General features: G+C 42.8%; 1 protein-coding gene across 1 annotated transcript in view; it reads right to left on the bottom strand.

Moving 5' to 3' along the window:
* Positions 1 to 821: 821 nt before the first annotated feature.
* Positions 822 to 21,844, bottom strand: part of LOC128742388 (roundabout homolog 2-like) — a 52,070-nt gene continuing 31,047 nt past the window's right edge. Inside the window, exons 3-12 of the mRNA XM_053838734.1 lie at positions 16,245 to 16,398; positions 9,369 to 9,499; positions 9,024 to 9,164; positions 8,582 to 8,713; positions 7,589 to 8,520; positions 3,077 to 3,196; positions 2,780 to 3,008; positions 2,619 to 2,714; positions 2,149 to 2,556; positions 822 to 2,083 (exon numbers count right to left, since the gene is read on the bottom strand). Of these exons, the coding sequence (XP_053694709.1) occupies positions 822 to 2,083; positions 2,149 to 2,556; positions 2,619 to 2,714; positions 2,780 to 3,008; positions 3,077 to 3,196; positions 7,589 to 8,520; positions 8,582 to 8,713; positions 9,024 to 9,164; positions 9,369 to 9,499; positions 16,245 to 16,398 (3,605 nt within the window). The remainder of the gene's footprint in view (positions 2,084 to 2,148; positions 2,557 to 2,618; positions 2,715 to 2,779; positions 3,009 to 3,076; positions 3,197 to 7,588; positions 8,521 to 8,581; positions 8,714 to 9,023; positions 9,165 to 9,368; positions 9,500 to 16,244; positions 16,399 to 21,844) is intronic.

The raw sequence follows: 21,844 nt of genomic DNA, 5'->3' as shown, positions 1-21,844 counted from the left end.
TCAAAATATAGGAGAGAATTTGAGAGTCGAATGATTATTCAAGAGATGGAAAGGTATAAAAAGAAAAAAAAACAAACTTCTTGACTAGTAATTTTTAATTATTTAGCTGATAAATTTAGCATAGTAAAAAGTCACTGGTTAAAAAGACAAAATCCTATAATATGTCAACAATGCCACAAGCACAGTCAGAGTTTTTGTAAAAATTTAATAGTAGATAATTTACATTATTTTTAAAATTCCAAAAAATGATTTAAATAATTTCTAATCCTTTCAAGGATATAGAGAGTAAACGAATAAATTATAAGTAAAGGGAACATTTCATACCAAACACCAGGCAGTTTAATTATTAACCTTTTCATTTTTAAGTTTCATCATTTCGCAGCAATATTTTTTTTACAAAAACACTTCACCTTCTTAATTCCTCCAAAGAGGAAGTACCGCAATCAGTCTTAGTAAATAGTACTCTCATCTACATGAATCTCCGATCCATTCGGGTGCACACCTCCGTACACCAGCAGCACCATTTCCAGCACAACACAAATCGACGACGAAACGCTAACAGGACATCCATAATTTACAGCACCACCGACCAGCAGTTCAGTGGCCAACGGAAAAATCACGGTTGTTCCACCATTTCACCTATCTACCTATCAGACCAGACCAGTATAATCGGGGACGAGGACACACACTCCGCCACCACAGGACGACGAACCCCAAAAACGACACACGCGAACCGCACTCCTCAGTCTTGCGTCCATTCTGCGTCGCGGCGGCGTCAGAATAAGTTATTATAAATAGTCAACCCAGCCGGTACGCAATTCTCAGACATCCTCACCGTACTCGGAGGCGGACCGATAGCTGATGACGCTGCGATTGCCGGTCGGATGGTAGACGGCATCACCCTCACCGTCACCGTCGCCATTGCCGCCACCAACGTCACCGTTCGGCTCCCGTGGCCGCATCGATCGGGCAGAATTTTGGTAAATGTTAGCCAAATGACCATTCCAACTGTTGGCATTGTTCGGATTTGTTTCCCCTATCTTTATGTACAGCTGCTCCTGTGCTCCTAAATTATTAAGCGAGGACATTTTCTTCCTTTGACTTTGCTGCTGCTGCTGCTGATACTGCTGTTGATTACCATATTCACTTCCAGCATCCTCCAACGCGCCGCTGCCGCCACCGCTGGTAGCCCGGCCAGTCGACCCGAAACTAATCCTCAGATTATTGATCGGAGTACGGGCTAATTTGAAGCGATTTTTTCTTATTGTCCCGAATGGTGTGTGCGGCACCGAGTGGCTACTGCTGGGTTGGAAGATTTTGCTCGTTTCCGAACGTCCACCACAGCCGCCGCTGCTGCTGCTGCTGCTGGCGCTGCTTCCACTGTGGTTAGGAACCAATTGATAGCCTCCATTACTGGTGCCACCATTGCTAATATTATTATTGTTGTTGTTGTTGTTGCTGCTGCTACCGATGCAGCCGCTGTTCAGCGAAGCCAGCTTATTCTCGGTGATATTGATTTTCTCATTTGGATTGAAATATGACTCCGAGTATACGTTTCGACTGTAGTTACCTGATCTTGTGGCACCCCCAAGCAAGCCTCCATTTTCGCAGTTTCCATTCACACCGGAATCCACTGCCGTAGCGGTTATCGCCGGATAAGAATCGTTGCTGTAGTACATGCCTCCACCGTAGACCGACTGTTGGTGATGAATGTTGTCTACGGAGACTCCACCACCCGATGAGGTCGTAATAAATCTGGAATTGCCTATCAGAGTTGTCGTTGCGTACGGAGCAGGCGAACGGGTTCCGCTGTACTCCGAAGGGGTCTTGCTGGTGGTATTATTAGTTGGAGCATTAGGGTTAAACGATGACACTTCGGCGTAATCGGTGGGATACTCCGTGTAATCTATCCCCACGTATCGATTGTGACTATTCTGATCCGATGTGCAAACTGGTGCATAATCTTGGATGTGGTCTTTTGGTCGACTCGGATGACGCCACAGTATTGCCGATGGATCCGTCCAGTAGGCATCGTTGTTCTGCGGTAGGGATGGGAACTTCAGAACTCCAGGAGTGTGATGACCTGCGAAAACGAGATAAGTCCAACATTATATCTAAGGGAAACAAAACCATTAGCTTCAAGCTTACTTCCTAGGGCAGCCAACGCCGACTGCTTCATCAACATTTGTTTCCGCTTGACGAAGACCATCGCACCGAACGAAAGCATCATCAGGACCAGTATGGTCCCCAGGGTGGCAATAAACCATGGCTTCGTAAGGATGTCATCCGCGTTGTCGTGGTTGATCGGATATCGATGCGAAGTTTGATCCAACTGTTTCGTCAACGGATCTAATCGCAGAGTAGCCGGAGTACTGTAAGGACCCAATCCGACGGTGGTTGCAGCCGCCAAACTAACCGTATAGGTTACTCCCTCAGTCAAATTTGCCAACAGCAAATTTGGGGAAGCAGCGTCGATCGTTACATTGCTCAAAACCTTACTGTAGTTGGAACGTACATCCAGACCACGTACAATTACGTGGTACGTTTGAAGAATACCTACAGTTGGGAAAAACAAGCTTTTAGGTTTGTTCGAAAAAGAAAAGTTAGCAGCAACCTACCGTTAATCAATCCAACAGGAGGCGGTTTCCACTTTAAATAAACTGCTGAAGAGTTCAGCAATAGAGCTTCCATGGCGGTTGGTGGAGCACTTGGAACTGAAGCGAAAACAAACAAAGTAACGAACACATCAAACAACGCATTCTACTATATTTAAACTCACCATCTTCCAGAGTTCGTGCCAGCCGCGAATTCGACGGTTTGCCTTCGACCGTTTTGTAAAACGGTACAATGAAAAACTCGTACTCGGTAAACTTGCGCAGTCCACTGACGGTGCACGAAGACACACTGCCTCCGTTCAGTACCGTTAGCATCTTATACGAACGGTCCGAATCCTGTTCCAGGTTGCGAGCGTAGATGTAGAACCCTTCAACGTATTTGCCGTTAATAATCTAGGGACGAAAAGTTATATTCAATTTCATTGGGTTTCAAAAATCGCTGGTAAATGTTGATAACAAACCTCCCAAACGAGTTTCATCGCACTGGAATCCACCGAAGTGGCGTTAACGAGTTCGACAACGTCCCCCGACAGTAGGCTGGCTCGGGCTTCGCTCATGTCCAGTCCGGAGTTGAGTTCGTTCTAAAGATTTACAATAAACAAAACAAAAGAAAATCTTTTTAGATTATAGAAATTGATGTATGAATAATTATAAAAATTGGCAATGTTCTCCAATATTTGAAAAGACAATCCGTTCAGCAATGGAATGGATATCAGTTTTACCAACAGAAGGTGATAAGAGATGAAAAATGGAGAAGACAACCAGAAGAAATAGTACAAATCAACGTGTGCCGTGCTTTTGAAGTGTGAAAGGTTGCCAGTCACGAACGGAGTATTTAATACAGACATTGATACAGTTTTGGGGGAAGCTGAGGTGTAAGGGTTTTTTGTTTTTTCTGGTAGTATCGTATAGAAAATATATGTAACGCCATTTCTTCTTTGTAAATTACAGCAGGTATGAGCTAGACCAGTGATAGCCAAACTATGGCCCGAGTGACCCGTGAATTATTTTGAGGAATGTCGGAAGGGAATAATTTTTATAGGTTGATGAGGTTATCGAGGTTTTAATGATCGAGAGAGATTTAATCGTGATGCCTTAGTAAAACTAATTATTTTTTGTTGCGTTCAGGGATATCGAGGCCGTACAATATATAATGAGCGATCAGAAGTCATTGTGACCTGCAACTTTCATAGCGAGAGCTGATATGGCCCGCACCATGTCTATACCTGGGCGCCACTAAAACTATCCAATAAAACAATTGGATTTAACTATGAAAAATTTGAAACATCTTATTTTCCTATTGGATGTGGAATGACGAAATCATCTACAAGCTTTTAAGTGGCCAGCACGGATTGACTGCTCTGTCGGCGGCATATCACTCTAAGGCAGTTTTTATGTAATAGCAGGATGCCAAATTCGGCCATAACAGCACGGGAGAATTGTGTTGCCTCAGGGTAGGCTACAGATGGTCTCCAGACGCACCGTCGTTTTCGTGGTCAGCAGCCTAGAGCCGGGGAGGCTGGTACTGTTTCAAGCAGTAGTCTCCATTCAACTCGATCTTGGGCCACTCCTCACCAATTTGCCAGTCGTCTCAGAAGTCGCAAACCGCTTTCGACCTGGTCGAGTCGCCTCTCCAATGTTCGTTGTGCCGGTGGGGTTTTTACAGAGAACTGTTTTTGTTGCACTGACTGTCGTCCGACATCCTTTCGATGTGTCCAGCGCAGCCCACCGACTTTCGCCAGATGTAAGGTTGGAATCTCTCCAAGCAGTGCCTGTAGCTCATGATTCATGCGCCTCCGCCACTCTCCGCTTTCAGCTTGTACTCCACCAAACATCGTCCGCAGCATCTTCCGCTTGAACGTGGTAACGGCGTGTATGTCCTCTGTGAGCAACGTCACAGCGTCAAGTTCATAAAGAACTATCGGTCTGTTAAGAGGGTTAATCATAGCGTTTACTGCAGCTACTCGCATAATAGTCTCATTTTCTATAGAGTTTCCTATATAAATGGGACTGTTATGCGAGTAGCGGCAGTTTAGTGAAGGGCAAATTAGGCCCGATTTCCCGCTTGAATGTGCCGCTGGATCTCCTTACTAGTGTTGTTGTCCACGGTCACCAGCGATCCCAAATACACGAATTTACTTACCACTTCTAGTTCGTCACCGTTAACGGTTACTGTCCGTGGGAGGCGCGCGTTTGTTTATTTTGAGCCTCTTCCTTTCACGTATTTGATTTTCGGCGCATTTATTTTTAGCCCAAACTTCCTAGTCTCCGCTTACAGTCAGGCGTCGATTGCCTCCACCCTTGCAAAGTTTCTGGGTATGATATCAAAGTCATCTGCAAAGCCTAAGAGTTGGCTTAACTTCGTTTTGCCTCCTTCTGCAACTTCTCCACTAAGGTGTTCATCGAAGAACCGCTTCCACCTGCCGACCACCTCGCGATACGTGATTGGTTCACCTTCTGGTAAAACTTGCGCGTGTCATTAACTCGAATTATTTGTTAGTTGTTCCAATTCTTCGCAACCTTTGTCCTCCTTTTGACGCTTTCCAAACATGAGTTAACCTAAATTTCTTGATGGACTTTCTCGGTTGCAATGAAAATGCTCGTGTAACGCTGGGTGGGTCAAAACTGATGTGGTTGCCGAGGTGGCCGGGTAACTATATGAAGTAATGGAAGAGTTCATATACCTGAGTGCGCTCGTGCCGCGAATCGGGTTTTCTACAAAATACGTAACCAATCGAAGCCGCACTTCGACGAACATCTGATTGGCGGCCAGGCGGAGAACCATGGCGGCGGAGAAAGCGATTTCGACGGTGCAACAAACGGCAAAGAGGTGCCAGCCCAAGGAATAGGCGAAGTTATGGAGGCCATCATGCAGCTAAAGAACAACAGCCGAGAAAGATGGCATCAGAGCGGAGCTCATTAAAATGGGACCAGAAAAGCTGGCCGTTTGTATGCACCAGCTAATTGTAAGAATTTGGGATACGGAACCGCTACCGGAGGAGTGGAAAGATGGGGTTATCTACCCAATCTATAAAAAGGGCGGCAAGTTGGACTGTATGAACTTTCGAGCGATCACCGTTCTCAAGCCCGCCTATAAAGTGCTGTCCCAAGTCATTTTTCGCCGACTATCACCAATTGCGAACAGATTTGTGGAAACTTATCAAGCCGGCTTCGTCGAAGGTCGGTCTCCAACGGATCAAATGTTTACACTGCGGCCAATCCTCCAAAAGAGCCGTGAATACAGAGTTCCCATGTATCATTTGTTCGTTGACTTCAAAGCCGCATATGATACCATCGACCGGAAAGAGCTATAGAAAATCATGAATGAGAACAGCTTCCCCAGGAAGCTCATCAAACTGATTAAATCAACGATGGATGGTACAGAGTACTGTGTTAGGATTTCGGGTGGATTGTCAAGTTCATTCGAATCACACAGAGGGCTTCGTCAAGGTGATGGTCTTTCATGCCTGCTGTTCAACATAGCGCTACAAGGTGTTATGAACCGAGCGGATATCAACACGCGGGGCACGATATTCAACAAATCTAGTCAATTCGTCTGCTTTGCCGATGACATGGATATTATCGGCAGAACATCTGTGGCGGTGGCTGAACAGTACACCAGACTAAAGCGCGAAGCAGAAAAGATTGGGTTAAAGGTAAATACCTCTAAAACAAAGTACATGCTGGCCAGCGGAACCGAAGCCGAACGACGCCGCTTGGGCAGTAGTATATTGATCGACGGCGTGAGTTTGAGGTAGTCGACGAATTTGTCTACCTTGGTTCACTGGTAACGGCGGACAATGATACCAGCCGTGAGATTCGGAGGCGTATTATCAGCGGAAGTCGTGCTTACTTTCGGCTTCACAAGCAATTACTGTCGAGCAGACTAAGTCCCCGTACAAAGTGCATCCTGTAAAAGACTCTGATTAGACCGGTTGTTCTCTACGGACATGAAACATGGACAATGTTCGAGGAGGACCTGCGAGTGCTCGGAGTTTTTGAACGTCGAGTGGTAAGAACGATCTTCGGCGGCGTACGGGAGAACGGAGTATGGAGGCGGATGATGAACCATAAACTCGCACAGCTCTTTGGCGAACCCAGTATGGATGGACAGGGCATGTTGCAAGAATGCCGGACAACTACCCTGCAAAGATGGCGTTCGCCTCAAATCCGGTAGGAACACCAGGACGACCAGGAGCGCTGCGAGCAAGATGGTTAGACCAGGTGGAGCGAGATCTGGCGGAGAGTACTCGGTGTCCGAGGAATTGGAGAGCGGTAGCCCTCAACCGAGTTACATGGAGAAACCTTGTTCAACAGGCTTTGTCAAGATCTGTGAGCATAACTTGGAAAAAAAACTTCAAACTCTATATCACAGTGTAATAAATAAAATCAAGCTTGGTCTGCCACAAAAAAATCGTAACGTCTACGCGTACTACCAAAACGTGGGTGGAATGAATGTAAGAGGCTACGACTATTTGCTACCATGTGTTGACACTTCATTTCAAATAATTGTCTTGAATGAAACTCGAATCGACTACTGACCACTAGCTGTCCTCCCAAAATAGGTCGAGGTATACTGATCGATCGAGCCGTAATCCAAGATCCCCAGAGTCTGGTTAGTATCGGCTCTCTACCATTTAGGAAGTGTATATTAATTACCATATACTCAAGTATTTGTATCGTAAAATATCCTTGATCTGTCCCATACTATATGTATATACTACTACCATCTCCTAAACAATTAAATGAGGATATGGACAGGGAGCACTAAACAAAAATTGTGAGAACGTGGTATTCGATCTACAAATTAAGACTCGTGATATAATATGTCATCATATAACTTCAAATTTTCATTTGTGATCATGTGAGAGCTTACAATTTCCCAAATGAAAAAATCGATTTACCATCTTACATCATTGAAATTTGAAATCTATGTCTGTTCGTAATAAATAAATAGGCTAAAAAATACTCACCATTCCAACCATAATCGGTTCCGACATCGGACTAGGCAGCGAAACACCATGCGAATTCTCCGCTCGCACAACAAAATAGTAGGTTATACCCGGTCCAAGTCCCCGTTGTGTCCAGCTGGTATCCAGCACCTTGCTGGCCATTTCCACCCAACCGTCGGTAGCATTTCGGCCGAACATCTCCACCATATAGCCCACCAAGCTGGATGCTCCAACGGCATTGCTTCTGACCCAAGAAATTGTAACACTGCTATCGGTCACATCCGTCACCTGAGGCTTTCCCGGAGAACCGGGAAAAGTCGACGCCTCCGGCGCACGATAGAACTTGATGTTCGGATTCGTAGGAACATCCAGCCGCAACGCTGCACTCCAAGTTGACTTTCCCGTTTTGCTACTAGCCACGCAAGTGTACAACCCAGTATCATCGTCTTTGTTCAAATCAGAAATGGTCAACGTTCCAGAATCACTTATGTTGATTCTGGCGGTTGTAAGAATCGGAATTCCATCTCGATACCAAGAAATCACCGGTGTCGGAACACCAGTCGCCCGACACGGTAAAATTGCTACCGATTTGATGGGTAACGTTTGATTAACCGGTCCCTGCTGGATCAGTGGTGGTGGTCGATCATCCTGAAGATTCACGCTGAGCACAACCCGGGTGCTGACACTACCCACACCATTAACGGCACTGCATACGATCACCTTTCCATTGTCGACACGATCAATGTTCGAAACTGACAATATGCTGGTACCGTCGGCATTCTCCGTCACTTCAATGTTGCCAAAGCGGGTTTCCGGAAACAGCAAGCTTCGATTTCCTTCAAGCGACCAAAATAAAGTCGGATGCGGATGTCCGACCGCTTGACACTCGAACAGGGCCTCGGAGCCCAGTTCGACGATTTGGTTTTTCGGTCGTACGATAAAACTTGGTGGTGCTGTTAGGTAAACGAAATAACATTAGGAAATTGGTTTTCACAGTGCAAAAGGAAAACTTACAATGTACGATCAGATTCCCGGAAGCAGTAATTGAGCCCACAGCATTATCGGCTTCACAGCTGTACTCGCCCATATCCTCCACGGTGATATCGTCGATTCGCAAACTCCGATCTTCCAGCACGTGGACCCGACCTGTGCAAAGATAAATTAATTAAAATAATTAAATTTCTCAATTAGCTTGGTCGATCGATCTAACAAAAGCTAGATTCTGTTGATAAAATCAGACATACACCAGTGGATTATCAGGCATTTAGTTGAGCAATTGCAGAAAGAGCGTAAAACCGCAATCAATTACTCCTCCATCCGAAGCCAACAATAATTTCTGGTGAAATATTCTGGTGCCTAAGCATGCAACACCGTTCGGTGGTATTTATCCACCAACACATTCGAAAGATAGCGCGGTTAGAACGGCACTAGGCTGTTCTTTGCGTATGATCCTTACCTAGAGGCATATTGCCGCCGGATGCTGAGCGCCGCCACAGGACGTCCGGAACCGGTTCGCCACCGACACGGCACTGAAACACCACCGAGCTGCCGGCCACTGCCGTCTGGTTTTGTGGGCCACGTATCAGGAATGGTTTCACTGTTGGGACGAAACCGAGAATTGGAAAGCGAAGCCGGTTAATTTATCATAAAGGTACAACTTGTCCGTCGATGATGGTTTGAATATTGAACCCGTGAAAGGCTTATGTTAGGCGTGCCCCGCCGTGCCAACTGTTCGAGCTTATTAGTTAGCGACTGGTTCCGATTGTGGTGAAGAAAAGTGAGCAACAGTATAGGTACTTACCGTGTACACGCAGGAATGCGACTGTCGACTCTCGAATGCCGACAACATTTTTTGCCACACACTGGTATCGGCCGTCGTCCGACTGGCGAGCATCCTGGATGGCCAGGTTGCCTCCGTCGACGATGCGTATTCTGGAAAATATGAGAAAGAAACATTACGTTTATTAGGTAACTAGATTTCTAAGTGCCACAGTAATTTAGAAAAAAAAAGTATGAGAAATTTGAATTGAATTTTTTTAAGCTATTTTTCATAATATTTCACTATTAAGCAATTTAAAGCTTAAAACGCAGACAAACAGACTTTGTCTGAAGCGTAGAGCTGGGCAAGCTTGTGCTGTATCAAGAACACGTCTCCACAGCACTCTGTCTTGTACTAATTCCTAGATAATCTCGACACTCGTAAGTCAGCTTCGGTCTGGTAGAGCCAGCTCGCTGGCGCTGGGCTTCGCCATTCCTGATAGCGGTGAACTCCTCCTTGAAAAGAACAGATTTCACCGTGTTTGGTATCCATGCGACATGGCCGGCCCACTGTAGTCTCCCGAATTTCACCAGGTATTCGATGAATATCTTTTCAAGTAGTGCCTGCAGCTCGTGTTTTACGTGCCTACGCCACTCCCCACTTTCCGTTTGTATTCCATCAACAACCAAAAGTAGCGGGTTTTCCGACGGAGGCTGATTGATGGTTGCACTTGCGTATAAAGATTTGAATGTGAATTTTCCAACTACTTACAGCTCAATCAATGTCTACGAACCGACAAACAACTAGTAGAACGTGCATTTAGTTTTAGTATAAAGCAGGTTGGCGTAACGCTGTTTAGTACAACGCTTTTTGGCATACAACCATTTTCATTATCATAAGGGACCATTTGGCATAACGGCTTTTTGACGTAATACTTTAAAAATATTTTACATTTCGCAGATGATAAAGGGTGAGATGGCCGAAGGCTATGGGTGTTGCTGGCGACCAGCCGTCGGAAATTAAATCTGTCTAGGTTCATTCGTTTTCTCAGTTACAAACTCATTCGGTCTCACATCGACTCACTCTATGTAATAGAAAGCGGTGAAGTAAATTTCAAACTGAGTCGATTGGATCCCTTGTAAGCTCACGGCAAATCTGCCTGCTTATTTTTTAGGAAATCTGTGACAAACTCAGTGCTTCTCGATGCCAAGCATTCTGGTTGCTTCAACTCTTCAAGTTTTTACGTATATCTCTGGTCGAATAAAACTGTACAGTAGAGTAAAAAAAGCATCTAAAATTTGCCTCTTATTTCAACCCACATTTTAGTCTGTTTATGTTAATACGCTGGATAATACTTCGTGAACCAGCAACCAGACTAAGAGCTGGCAATATCGCTGGACCAAGATCGTAGGTGCACATTATCCCTAATGGGCATTATGCTTATTATATATTATGCCTTTCGCACATTATGCCTATCGTCCATTATGCTTTTCATTCATTATGCCTAATGTCCATTATGACTAATATCCGTATGCTTAACGTCCGTACGTCCATCGTCCGTTGCCTAATGGGGTACACCCAAAGAGCAGGAAAAAATTTGGTAAGTGGCATAAATGGGCTAAGCGAAACATCCGACTTGATGTCGAATGCCTGAGAGTAGTAGGTTGAAACAACTGAACAAGAAGTCAAGTCTTGAAAATGACTTCGCGTCATAACAAGAGTCGTCGTCGGAAGAAGAGCGAGTACGAATAGTGTTCACCAGCGCAGAAGACAGTTTCACTAGGGATGACGTAAGAAGTTTCTACAAAATAGTTAATGGCGCCAAAAGCAGGAATTTTCATCAAAAACACAAATAACTTACTGAAAAACCTGCGATTACACCTAAGTGGAAGCAACACTTTCAAATTTTGCTGAATAGCTGCCTAACACAGAGGATATAAAATTGCGAACGATTAATCAGTGGAGCCACAAATACACTAATACAGGAGGAGCATAAAATAGCTATCAGAGAGCCGAAGAATTGTAAGGCTGCTAGCAATGCAGCCGAACGAAGCGATCTACTGCTGAAGATCTACTCATACAAGTGCCGGAGGAGTGGCTAGGCGGGTCATCATATCAAAAAACACACCGATTCTATTGTGGCAACCTGGTGTACCATATTAGAGGACTTGACTGGATTGTGTAATGTGTGTTGCTCACAAAGGAAGTTAGGGGTAGCGTGTAAGTGGTGTCTACCCAGCAGGTTAGTCGAAGATGGAATGTCTCATTGGCGATCTACTGCCAAATTGAACCTGCGATTACGGGAAATAGAAGATGGGGCTCAGGTTTGTGACTGTTTGTGTTGTTTTGCCAGAAGATTTGGGCTATAGAAGGAAAGGAAAGCTGGATCATTGGTTCGCTATTTTTTACATATCCTGTAGTTACCTGGCTAGTGAGCACGGAAGTACCATCAAGGGGGTGTTCACTAGTCGACTAGTTTGTTTCTACATGCTGGTCTACAGCTATAAGGTGCATAAAAATGTAAGCTGTAAAAATTTTACCGGCAAAAAAAAAACAAAGTTAAAGATTTTAAGGTTGAGCCGGCGAAAGGCCATGGCCAGCGTATATTCAAATTGAGCTGGGAATGATGACCTACGCATCGCAAATAACAATTCTAAAGCCACTTGGTTTTACTTCAATTTTATAATGGTTTTATTGCGGTATTAATCTTTACCTCTGATTTTATTGCGGTATTGCGCAATACCAAGAGGATACGAGTCCAAACACAGTTATAGCTAGCTAGAAAACCATAATAAAACTGCTAATAAAGCAAATTTATTGTGGTTGCTTATATTACCACGTTAAAACTTGTTGGTTGCACTACGTCTCTTATAAACTTACCATAAGTGTGGCGTGGCAATACAAAATAGCGCATCAATCAAAATTGATCTTATCGCGGTTACTTGCCAAACCGCAATAAATCTGTTAGTTTTATAGAGCTATTCAAACGGTAACACCCTAACCAAACAGTTTTTTGCTGCTATTATGAAGAATACCAAAATTCAACACCAAAATCATTTTTTTTATGCGAAGCCATATTGCCATATTCTAGTATTTTGTTTTAGCTCGCAAACAACAGTTCATCAAAGCAAAGTGTTTTGCAGAAAGAAAGTTATTATCAATCGATTTTCCTGTCAGAGGAAGCAACTAAAATGATTTTGCTAGAAATTGAGATTGACTAACTGAATATTTTCATTTTGTTTTTCATTCATATTCTATGGGATATTTTTCTCTGGTCGCTATAAACCAAATCGTTCAAAATAATCTGTCAGTAAAATTTAAACTTTTCCGATCACGGATATATTTTCAAGTTGACTACTTATTTTGCTTTTGCCAGCAAAGCGAAAAGCTTTTTTTAAATTATGGCAATGGCAGTCAAGAAGCGAAAGCTTAACCGGTTTTATTGCTGCTTTCAGCAGAGCATGATACGACTACTTCAGCTTATAACCTAATTCTTATAGCGGTTATGAAAACATTCTGAGGAGCAGTGATGTTAAAAACTCGAAATCTCAAAACTCAACAAAAATCAAAATCAACTGTGAATCATGTCAACTATGCAGAAAAAACGCGCGAGTTTTTCTGTTTTCATAGCAAGAAGCACAAAACTCACACATATTTCTTCCCGCTTGATCATATTCTGCTTTGCTTCAACTGCTACCCTGTGCTATACACCTATACATACAAATTCGTAGGCATTCTCTCGTGCGATACGTAACTGTGACTGAGCGTAAGAGAATGAATCTGTAAATAAATCGTAAGGTTAAACTAAAACACGTATTTAAACTACATGTTTATCTAAGTCTTATTAGGCTTTTTACTTTCTAGTTAAGAAAATGTCGATTCCCGCGAAGGAAAATGTAAATGCTGCCAATTTGTTTGCAATCTTAATTCATGAATGTGTGCTAGCTTTTTCCCAGCTGATGTTTTCTCTGGTGGTTAATTCTCTTTCGCTCTCTGATTCGTTGTATGAAACGCCAGCTGTGGAAGAAGTAAGCAAAATGCTCACAGCTGAATTTGGTTCACATCGCATAGCAACAGAGACATCGCATATAATAGCGAGAGAAATTCATATGTGAGTTCGGTGCTTCTGATCAAGGTTGAAATTTGGTGCTTGAAATCTCATTGAGTTTTTCGCTGCTATGAATTTTTCAACACTGCTGAGAAGTGGGCCACTTGGTCAGAAAGTAGTTTTATAGCGGTCATCAGAAAGTTCTGGTGGAGCTCATAGTTTTATTAGCGGTTTTATGAAATTGGTTATGAAAACCACTATACGAACGTAATAAAACTTGGAATTGTTACTTGGGATATTACAAATGAGCCAATGCATATTAAAGTAGGGCCGGGAAGCGGCCATGATCAATGCAAATTAGGCCATAATCAATACAAATTAGAGAGAAGAGTTATTAACGTGGTCAAACCATCTTTAAGGTTCACTTGAGAAAAAGCCCACGTGATGTGGTAAATACTGGGACGAATATGCATGTCGCTACAAAGATTTTAGGACAAGTATGATTTTCTAGTTTAGGTCGCCACATTGCAGAGCGGAGAGCGGTTTCTCTATAGACTATGTATGACAGTTAATGAATTTCTATATTACAAAAAAGAACAATTGTTTGAGTTAGTCACCGTTCGCTGAAAACACAGTATTGGTCTAATTTTCACCGAAAATATCAAGAAACTCAGATTAAAAAAGAACAATTTTATGATTGCATCAACAATGTAAATAATCTATAATTGTCCTGAAATATCATATCCTGAAAATATCATGGACAATTCAATCCTATTAACGCAGGAGGAGGATGTGGCATCCTAGTATTTGTACCAAATCATCGAAATGTATAATGTGTGTTGTTTACATATGATTTGGGAAGTGTAACGGCAACAGAGAAAGTGACAGGAGTTTGGCCGACAGCTTCTTACGAAAAGGAAGAGGAGTCTGTTACACAGGATAGTCGAAGATGGCATTGCACATTTATAATATGAATTATCAAAGAATAACAGTACTCCCTCATAAACAACATTACTGCCTCATAAAGTATTCCTCTGTATCTTGTTCCTAAGTTTGATTCCGTTAACTGGGTCTTTTGCCGGCAAATATCAAGATGGTCTTTATGAGCGTAGCTTCATGACGGATCTAATGTGTTACCTCATCATGCAAATGCATAGTTCCGGCGCTACATTCTGTTTTTGTAATTCGACTTTCTATTTTTTGTTCGACAGACTTCGCATCCAACTATTAGAGTACAGTGTTATTGCGGTGCTACGATTCCATTAACTAATAGCACAGACAAACAGACAAGAGACTCGCATTAACACCATCATCCATGTAAAAAGCACTCATTTTTCAAAAAAACATGTTTTGCTACATGGCCACGTCGCAGTACTAGAGTGTTGCTTTGAGTTTTCAGTATAAACCCGTACGAATGCAAAAACCCTACTGTATAAAACCTTACAAATATAAGTTACTCGCAGTAAGCATAACAGAGAGTGTAAGCAAAATGTGTAGGACGATGGTTTTTAAAGGATTTTCTAATATGTGTCATGTCAATTCGTCAGTGCCAATAATCTTTCTCACTGGAGATTCAAATATATAACGACTGGCCTGTTCAACCAGTGACGTACCTCGAGGTCAACTGTTTCAAACGAAGATTTCAAGGCGACGTACGATTTGGTGGAGCGACCTGAGCTGTGGCAGATAAAAACTCTGGCGATATCGGATGGGTCTAAATCATGCATCAGAATAGCCTGGTCTGGATGGGCTGAAATAAGTAGACGCACTCTCACATCTGTTATTCAACATTGCCTTAGATGGAACAATATGAAGAGCTAATGTGCAAAAAGTACGATACTATCATAAAACTATCTCACATGTTTTTTTGATTTTGCAAATAACATCGATATCGACCGTAGAACTGTAGAAGAGACTCTTAGGTAATTTTAATTGAAAGCACCGAGATTGGGACTCATTCTCAATATAATCAATACAAAGTACATGGTAACTGAAACAGTAGGTCATAGACCAAATGGTGCCGATGATGGAATTGGTTTTGAAGCAGTTGAGAAATGCATATACTATGCATTGTACGCTTGAGATCTGTGACAACGACAGGAGCCATGAAATCAAACGACAAGTTGCAACTGCAAATAGAGCTTTCTATGGTTTACGTAGCTAATTGAAGTCTCGTTTTATAACTCGCATAAAACTTGAACTCGACTAAGATACAAGTACATCCATTCGATCATTTGTTGCGACTTGGTAATCAGCCAGTTCAGTTCAGATCGATGGCCCAATATTACTAGAAAATGGCGAACTACGATCAACAAAACTTCGTAAACCTAATTTAGACAGCGAACAGTTGTTAGCTGCCAAAACCGGTAGATTTTACAATTTTCATTACAGCTTCTTTTTTAAATAACTAGTTTTATCAGCATCAGTATAGAAGACAGATATTTAAACTCATGTTATTTTGAACACAAAAAAGGTTGTTTAAATTTTTGCGTTGCTTGCAGAACCAAGGACAGACTCTCCCAAGTAGCACACTTTAGGCCCATTTAGTTGAAGCAACCGAATTACAACTAAAATTAGTCATATTTCAGTTACCACAACATCTTTGTAACAACCGTGCTAGTAGGGCTGGTAGTAATCTAAATACTAGACCTTCTCAATATCTACAAAATCCGAGGATTACAAAAACCTGCCATTGCAAAACTGCACTACGCATGTAGTATTATTCGATACCATAATCTACGGGGGGTATGAATAGCTGTTTCAATTTTAACAGATCACAGTTAGTATTCGTTTGGATTCCAACCTTTTCGTTTTTGTTCCTACGCAGTTTTACGGTATATTTTTTCCATCCAATAAAAAAGCATACGTACCGCTTTGAGCTGGCCAAATCCATCGTCTGCCCGTTTTTGCGCCAAAAAATCACCGGCTCGGGATAGCCTTTTGGTGGTCCACATTCCAGCAGAGCGGTCTCTCCTTGTGCCACCCGGGTGTTCTGGGGTTCCAGCCGAAATTCTTCGCGAAGAACTGAAAGAGAAATGCAGGAGAAAAAAACGAAACAAACATTCAGTACAATTTTTGAAATCCGGCCGCCTAACTGCGATGGCCCAGTTTTTAACAATTTCGAACAACAACCCTTCCCGACCCAACTTCGCCTGATAAATGGAGTTTCCGTTTTCGATTTTCCGCCTCCACCTCTCGATCACGCACACACCGCCATATGGTTGCTTATGTACCGAATCCACAAGCTGCGGGATATCCGCTGCTCTATCACGTGATATTAGATTTAGATAAATTGTTCCTGGCAATAATTCAATCGCTGCTGTGCCACACGGACTACCAAACAACGGAACACGCACCGCATTCGGCTGGCCTAGCTAGAAAGGTTTCCATCGAACTTTTCGCACGGCAACCGACGGGAATGTGCTCTTCTTTTTTGCCTTTTTTTGCCAGCACCGACCGGTACAAAAGCAAGCAGCAAGCGGTAGGCAGCAGATACAGCACTAGCGCAAATTTCCGGCTGTTTCACAATAGGCAAGCCTACGAAAAGGCCAACCATCCTTGCAAATGTACGCCCGCCGTGTTGACCCGGAAACATTGGTTTCGCTTTCAATCAAAGAATACCCCAAACCCGGCCTCCGGCCGGCTGCGTCCGCCCCATTCATGCCGCATGCCGTATTTGAAACTCTTAACGGTGGGTGAATTTTCGATATTATGAAGGTGACGCAGTTTCAAAATATGGAACAAGGTTTTGGTAAGGATTTAAATAAAATGGTTGAATGACTCAATCAAATTTAAAAAGATACTGATTCAAATTTTCCAAACTGATAATAACAATATGTCATAAATCCAACTATTTCACCCACTATCCAGAAGACACCCACCAGGACATATGCCTGAAACAGGCATGCCATGGATATCAATATCACGACCTCGTGTGCCTGTCAATGATAGATTTACCAATGTGCCTCACGAAGAGCTCACAAACTCAATCCGACGAATGACGCTCCGGCGCCACATGGGACTGTTTCTTTCCCGCTCACGTGCCACTGACGAGGATGACGGGTATCCTGCCTGCCTGCCAACCACCCTGTCAGAAGTCGGCCCAAAACGGAGAAACCGGCAAGAATAGCCAGGGAAAAAAATCTTGTTTGGATTCGAAGTCAATTGACATGTATCTGTCGATCATTATTACCGTGAAATATGGCACACAACGTGTCTCCGATGGCACACCGTCCTGTGCGCCGTCCGGTGGCTTTGATCTCGGAAGGACCGAAACCGGACGACGCGTCGGTGGCCTTTGGGAGGGGCATGGGAATACTGCCCTACGGCCAGACGGTTCACGCTCAGCAGCGCCAATGGCAGTTGCAAAAAAAAGAGAACACGTTAGTGTCACGTACATGTTTGGCAGGACACGATTTTTAAGTTCTGCCTGCTGTGCCACCGTTACACAGATGTTGACACCGATGAGCTTCGGGATGAGTGAATCGATTGGAAAATGTGTACAAATTTATTCTGTAACCAAGTGCGATTCATATCATTATGCCATAAATTGGAATTAACTACGATTTTTAAGTTGAATTAGGTCCATATTCCCATGTCCATGAAAACATTCCAGCTAAAGATTGCATGGTATTTTTTGTTCAAAACAATCTAGGAAATGGATATTTGAAACATTCTTCATTAGATCGTAAACGAGATTAGAACTAGAACCGTTTACCATTAGAAGCACAAAACGCACACGCTTCCTCTGCACAAAATATCAAACGCACCTGAGCCCGCAACCGATTCATGATTTATGCTCCAACAAAAAAAAAGAAAGGTCCTCAACGGCAACGCAGCTTCGGGGCTTAACCATGTACATAACAGGAGCAAAACTTTTCTTCAAATAACCTCCCAAGTTGCCAGCACTGATGAACGGAATGGACAAACCGATTTTTCCCCCACCACCACCGCCGGCATCCTTTGTGACAAGTTGCTATAGTTATACAGTAATGCGGAATCCTGACTGAATGGAGCAATGAAGCCGAAAATGGAACTGCGGGAGGGGTCGAAAAAAAAAGAAATCTGGAAATCACGTTTATCCAAACAAGATTAGGAGCCGATCCCCGGAATTCCCGGAAGATTACAAACCGGCGGTGGTGATGAGGAAAACACTGTGACTGACGGAAAACTGTGCAGGGGGAGGGGGGTTGAGTTTTCTAAGATTTAGAAGCACCCCTTCGCGTTGCAGTAGTCTGCACAGGTCGATACGCACAGTCCTGTAGTAGGTATGTAGTGGCACACACTGGCAGTTCCTTTTCCGACTTCGGTCACATATGGCGTTCTGTCGTCGGAATCAATTTATGGGGGTTGATCGTGATTGCTTCTCGTTATGCTGCTGCTGCTGCCGCCGAGCTGAACTCGAAATGGCAGTGGAGCAGTTTTCTTTGTGGCTCATGAGAAGTCGTAAAGTTTGAGACTTTCGTCCCTTCGGTTGTTTTTTCTTTTCGTTTCTCGTTGTTGAGATATCGAGTTCAGGTGGTGCAGTATGGCATAAGACGTTTTTTCTGCTTCCCGAAAGGAATGCCAATGTGGGGAACCATTGAGTTGAGCATTGCACCGGAAACCTGTTTTGAATATAGATAATAAAATATGATATCGGGGGATAGCGCGGCTGTCGAATGAAATATTTATGAAAGGTTATAACCCTCCAACTAATAGCCCGCAGAATTTAACCAAAGTTAAACCATCCACCTCAGTATGCTTGAACTTCGTAATTTAACTAATCTCAGTTCCAGATTGACCCTCGCTCCGAAACGATCCAATTACAGTCAAATAACACGAATCCTACGAATCCAGGAGCGCTTCAGTCTGAGCCCTCTTCGAAGCGCATAAACGGTGGTAGTTAAAAATCCAATATACAGTCATTTCCTATCAGGATATCGACCTATTATAGGCGATATTAGTTCAGTTTTACGTTGTGCTGCGCCTGTCGAATACAACCAAGTGGCAACCGTTCCCGGGGGGGAAACTTTTCAGCAATCGAATACACTCATTCGGCAGGATTATATCCGCGAAACGAAGGGTTGCTTGCCTGCCTGCTGCTGGCTGTGATATTTTCGTTTGAATTTCAAGTTGTTTTACGGAAGGCTGATTGTGGGTGGGTGAGCGAAAATTTGCATCTTGTCTCCAATGGGTTTGATGATTGAATGGCAGACTACTTTAAAATTACCCAATCTTTTCATAGCGTACGATTTTATTTGAAAACCAGAACCAATTTCCCGGTCGTATAATAATGGGTATCATATTTGATAGAATAGATGTGAAATTGATCAGTCAAATCTTTAATTATGTTTTAACTAAATTGGTTGCAAAAGAGGTACGTTACATTAAAATTGTGCTTTTCTGATATATGTAACTTTATAATGTCGCTGATAATCTAACTATACTCCTTCAGGCTCTCCTAGTTGATTTAATTCAGGCTTTGATTCCCCCAAGGTAGTAACTTGGGTGCTTTTCTATTTCTGTTGCTTATGAGTGATGTGTTAAGTATACGAAGTTAAGTATAGGAAGTGTTATCTGGAAGGGTTGTCAAATGTAGTACTGGCTTTCTCGTGCTCCTACCTAGCATCTCCTGGTAGATAGAAGTCAAACGTAGAAATCCGAAATCCGAGTTTGGACGTTTGGGGATTCAAAATGAAAATGTTCTTCAATTCCTTTGGAAGTCTAACTTGGTTGAACCGAATCAACCACTAAATCTTCGCATCCAGTAATCTCAACTATTTCCGGTCATTGAGTTGTTCGAAATTATTGTGAATACCTCATTAGCTCAACACACTAGACAGTATATTTCGCCAGACTAGCCGTTCCATGAACCATGACAATGAATCTCCTAGACTTCACCTCAAATTGTATCACTGAGTTGGAACGTAAAGTACAAATAGATGTGATATACAACGATTTAAAAGCTACATGCTGCTCGACAAAATCTTTGCACAACCGGGCGGTTCGCAATGGTTCTGCAAGTGAAACTCGAGTCAAACTATCGTCCCCATTCGCAAATGAATCTGGTGTACCCCAAGGCAGTAACTTGAGACCACTTTCATTTATTCTATTTTTTAACGATGTTACCTCTACACTTGACAGTGGTAGCAGATTGGCTGATAATCTTAAAATATACTTGACGAATCATTGCATCGAGGAATATCGTCGTCTTCAAATACTTCAGGAGGCATTTGTGAATTGGTGGAAATTGAACTGCTTGACGAGTAGTATTACCAAATGCAAAGTAAATGAAGTCCATCGAATGAAATCGCCTATCGTATTTGACTACACAATCGACGATCAGGTGTTGGAAAGGGTTGATTATGTAAACGATCTTGGTGTCACTGTTGACCCGAAACTGGCATTTGACCGTGTTCCGGAATGTCCAGATCGACTCAAAATACATCCAAATGTCCACTAAAGAGCTCGTGTTGGAAAAATCCTGTGATTTGATACCCCATTTGCCATATTTTCGAAGAGAATACTAAATGACCACTTTTGAGTTCCGGTAGAACCGACAACGGATGTTCTGGAGTGTGAGGCGTAAGCCAGCGCTCTACAAGATAGTGTCAAAGTCATTACTGGTGACTGCAAATAAAATGGATTATTTTTGCGCTGTCAATTAAGCAGATTTAGAGTTTTATTTCATCTGTAACTTATGACGTCAAAAAAAATCCCACCTCGATCTGGAATATTTCCGGGAAAACAAAACCATAATTCACCAGCATATTTTTTATATTAAAGGCCAGTCTAATGTAGTTTTTTTAAGACTAGTTGCATAAAAATCGAATAGATAGAGCCAAAAGTGTAAATGAAAATACCTTGATTTCTGATGTTGGGGACATAAAGGTTAAGAGTATTAAAAGACAGATGGATTGTTAATAAAATAAAACAATCAAAAATTTAAAAAAATGAAAAATGTGGTACACAACCCCAATGCTTGTTCCAGGTGAGGGGCGACCCAAACAGCGTCTGTCTCGGAGCGAACGGCTGAATATGAAAAGCTGTGTCCCAGAAGCTATGCCTGCCTAGGAATATACTAACTTAATACCACGGACAACGGAAATACAGAACGGATCAGTCGGCAGAGGACACGACGTTCAGAGAGGCCAATTAACGTAGCGGAAACGACGGTTTTGCCTGAACTAAAACCGAGCAAATTTTTTTCTGTAGTAGGCAGTAGGCACAACTTTGCAGAACACAGGATGAGATTGCAGGGACTCTCTTAAAGCTTTCTTTTACGAGTCAGCATCACCACTTTGATATAGTTCGACTAACGGGATGCCATTCGAGATTAGGAACACACCTCCCCCGTTAGGAAGAATGGTGTAACATGAAGTATGCGAGAAGCTTGGATAATGATCTTTTTAGAAAAAAAAAATTAACGTCGCTTCGAGGTATTCTAAAATGTTTTCAAGGTTTTTGGAATTTGCTATAATTTTTTTGC

This window comes from Sabethes cyaneus, chromosome 3 (assembly GCF_943734655.1).
Source record: "Sabethes cyaneus chromosome 3, idSabCyanKW18_F2, whole genome shotgun sequence".
Lineage (NCBI taxonomy): Eukaryota > Metazoa > Arthropoda > Insecta > Diptera > Culicidae > Sabethes > Sabethes cyaneus.
Note: the sequence above shows the minus strand (reverse complement) of the source record. Positions and strands in the feature narration are given on the sequence as shown.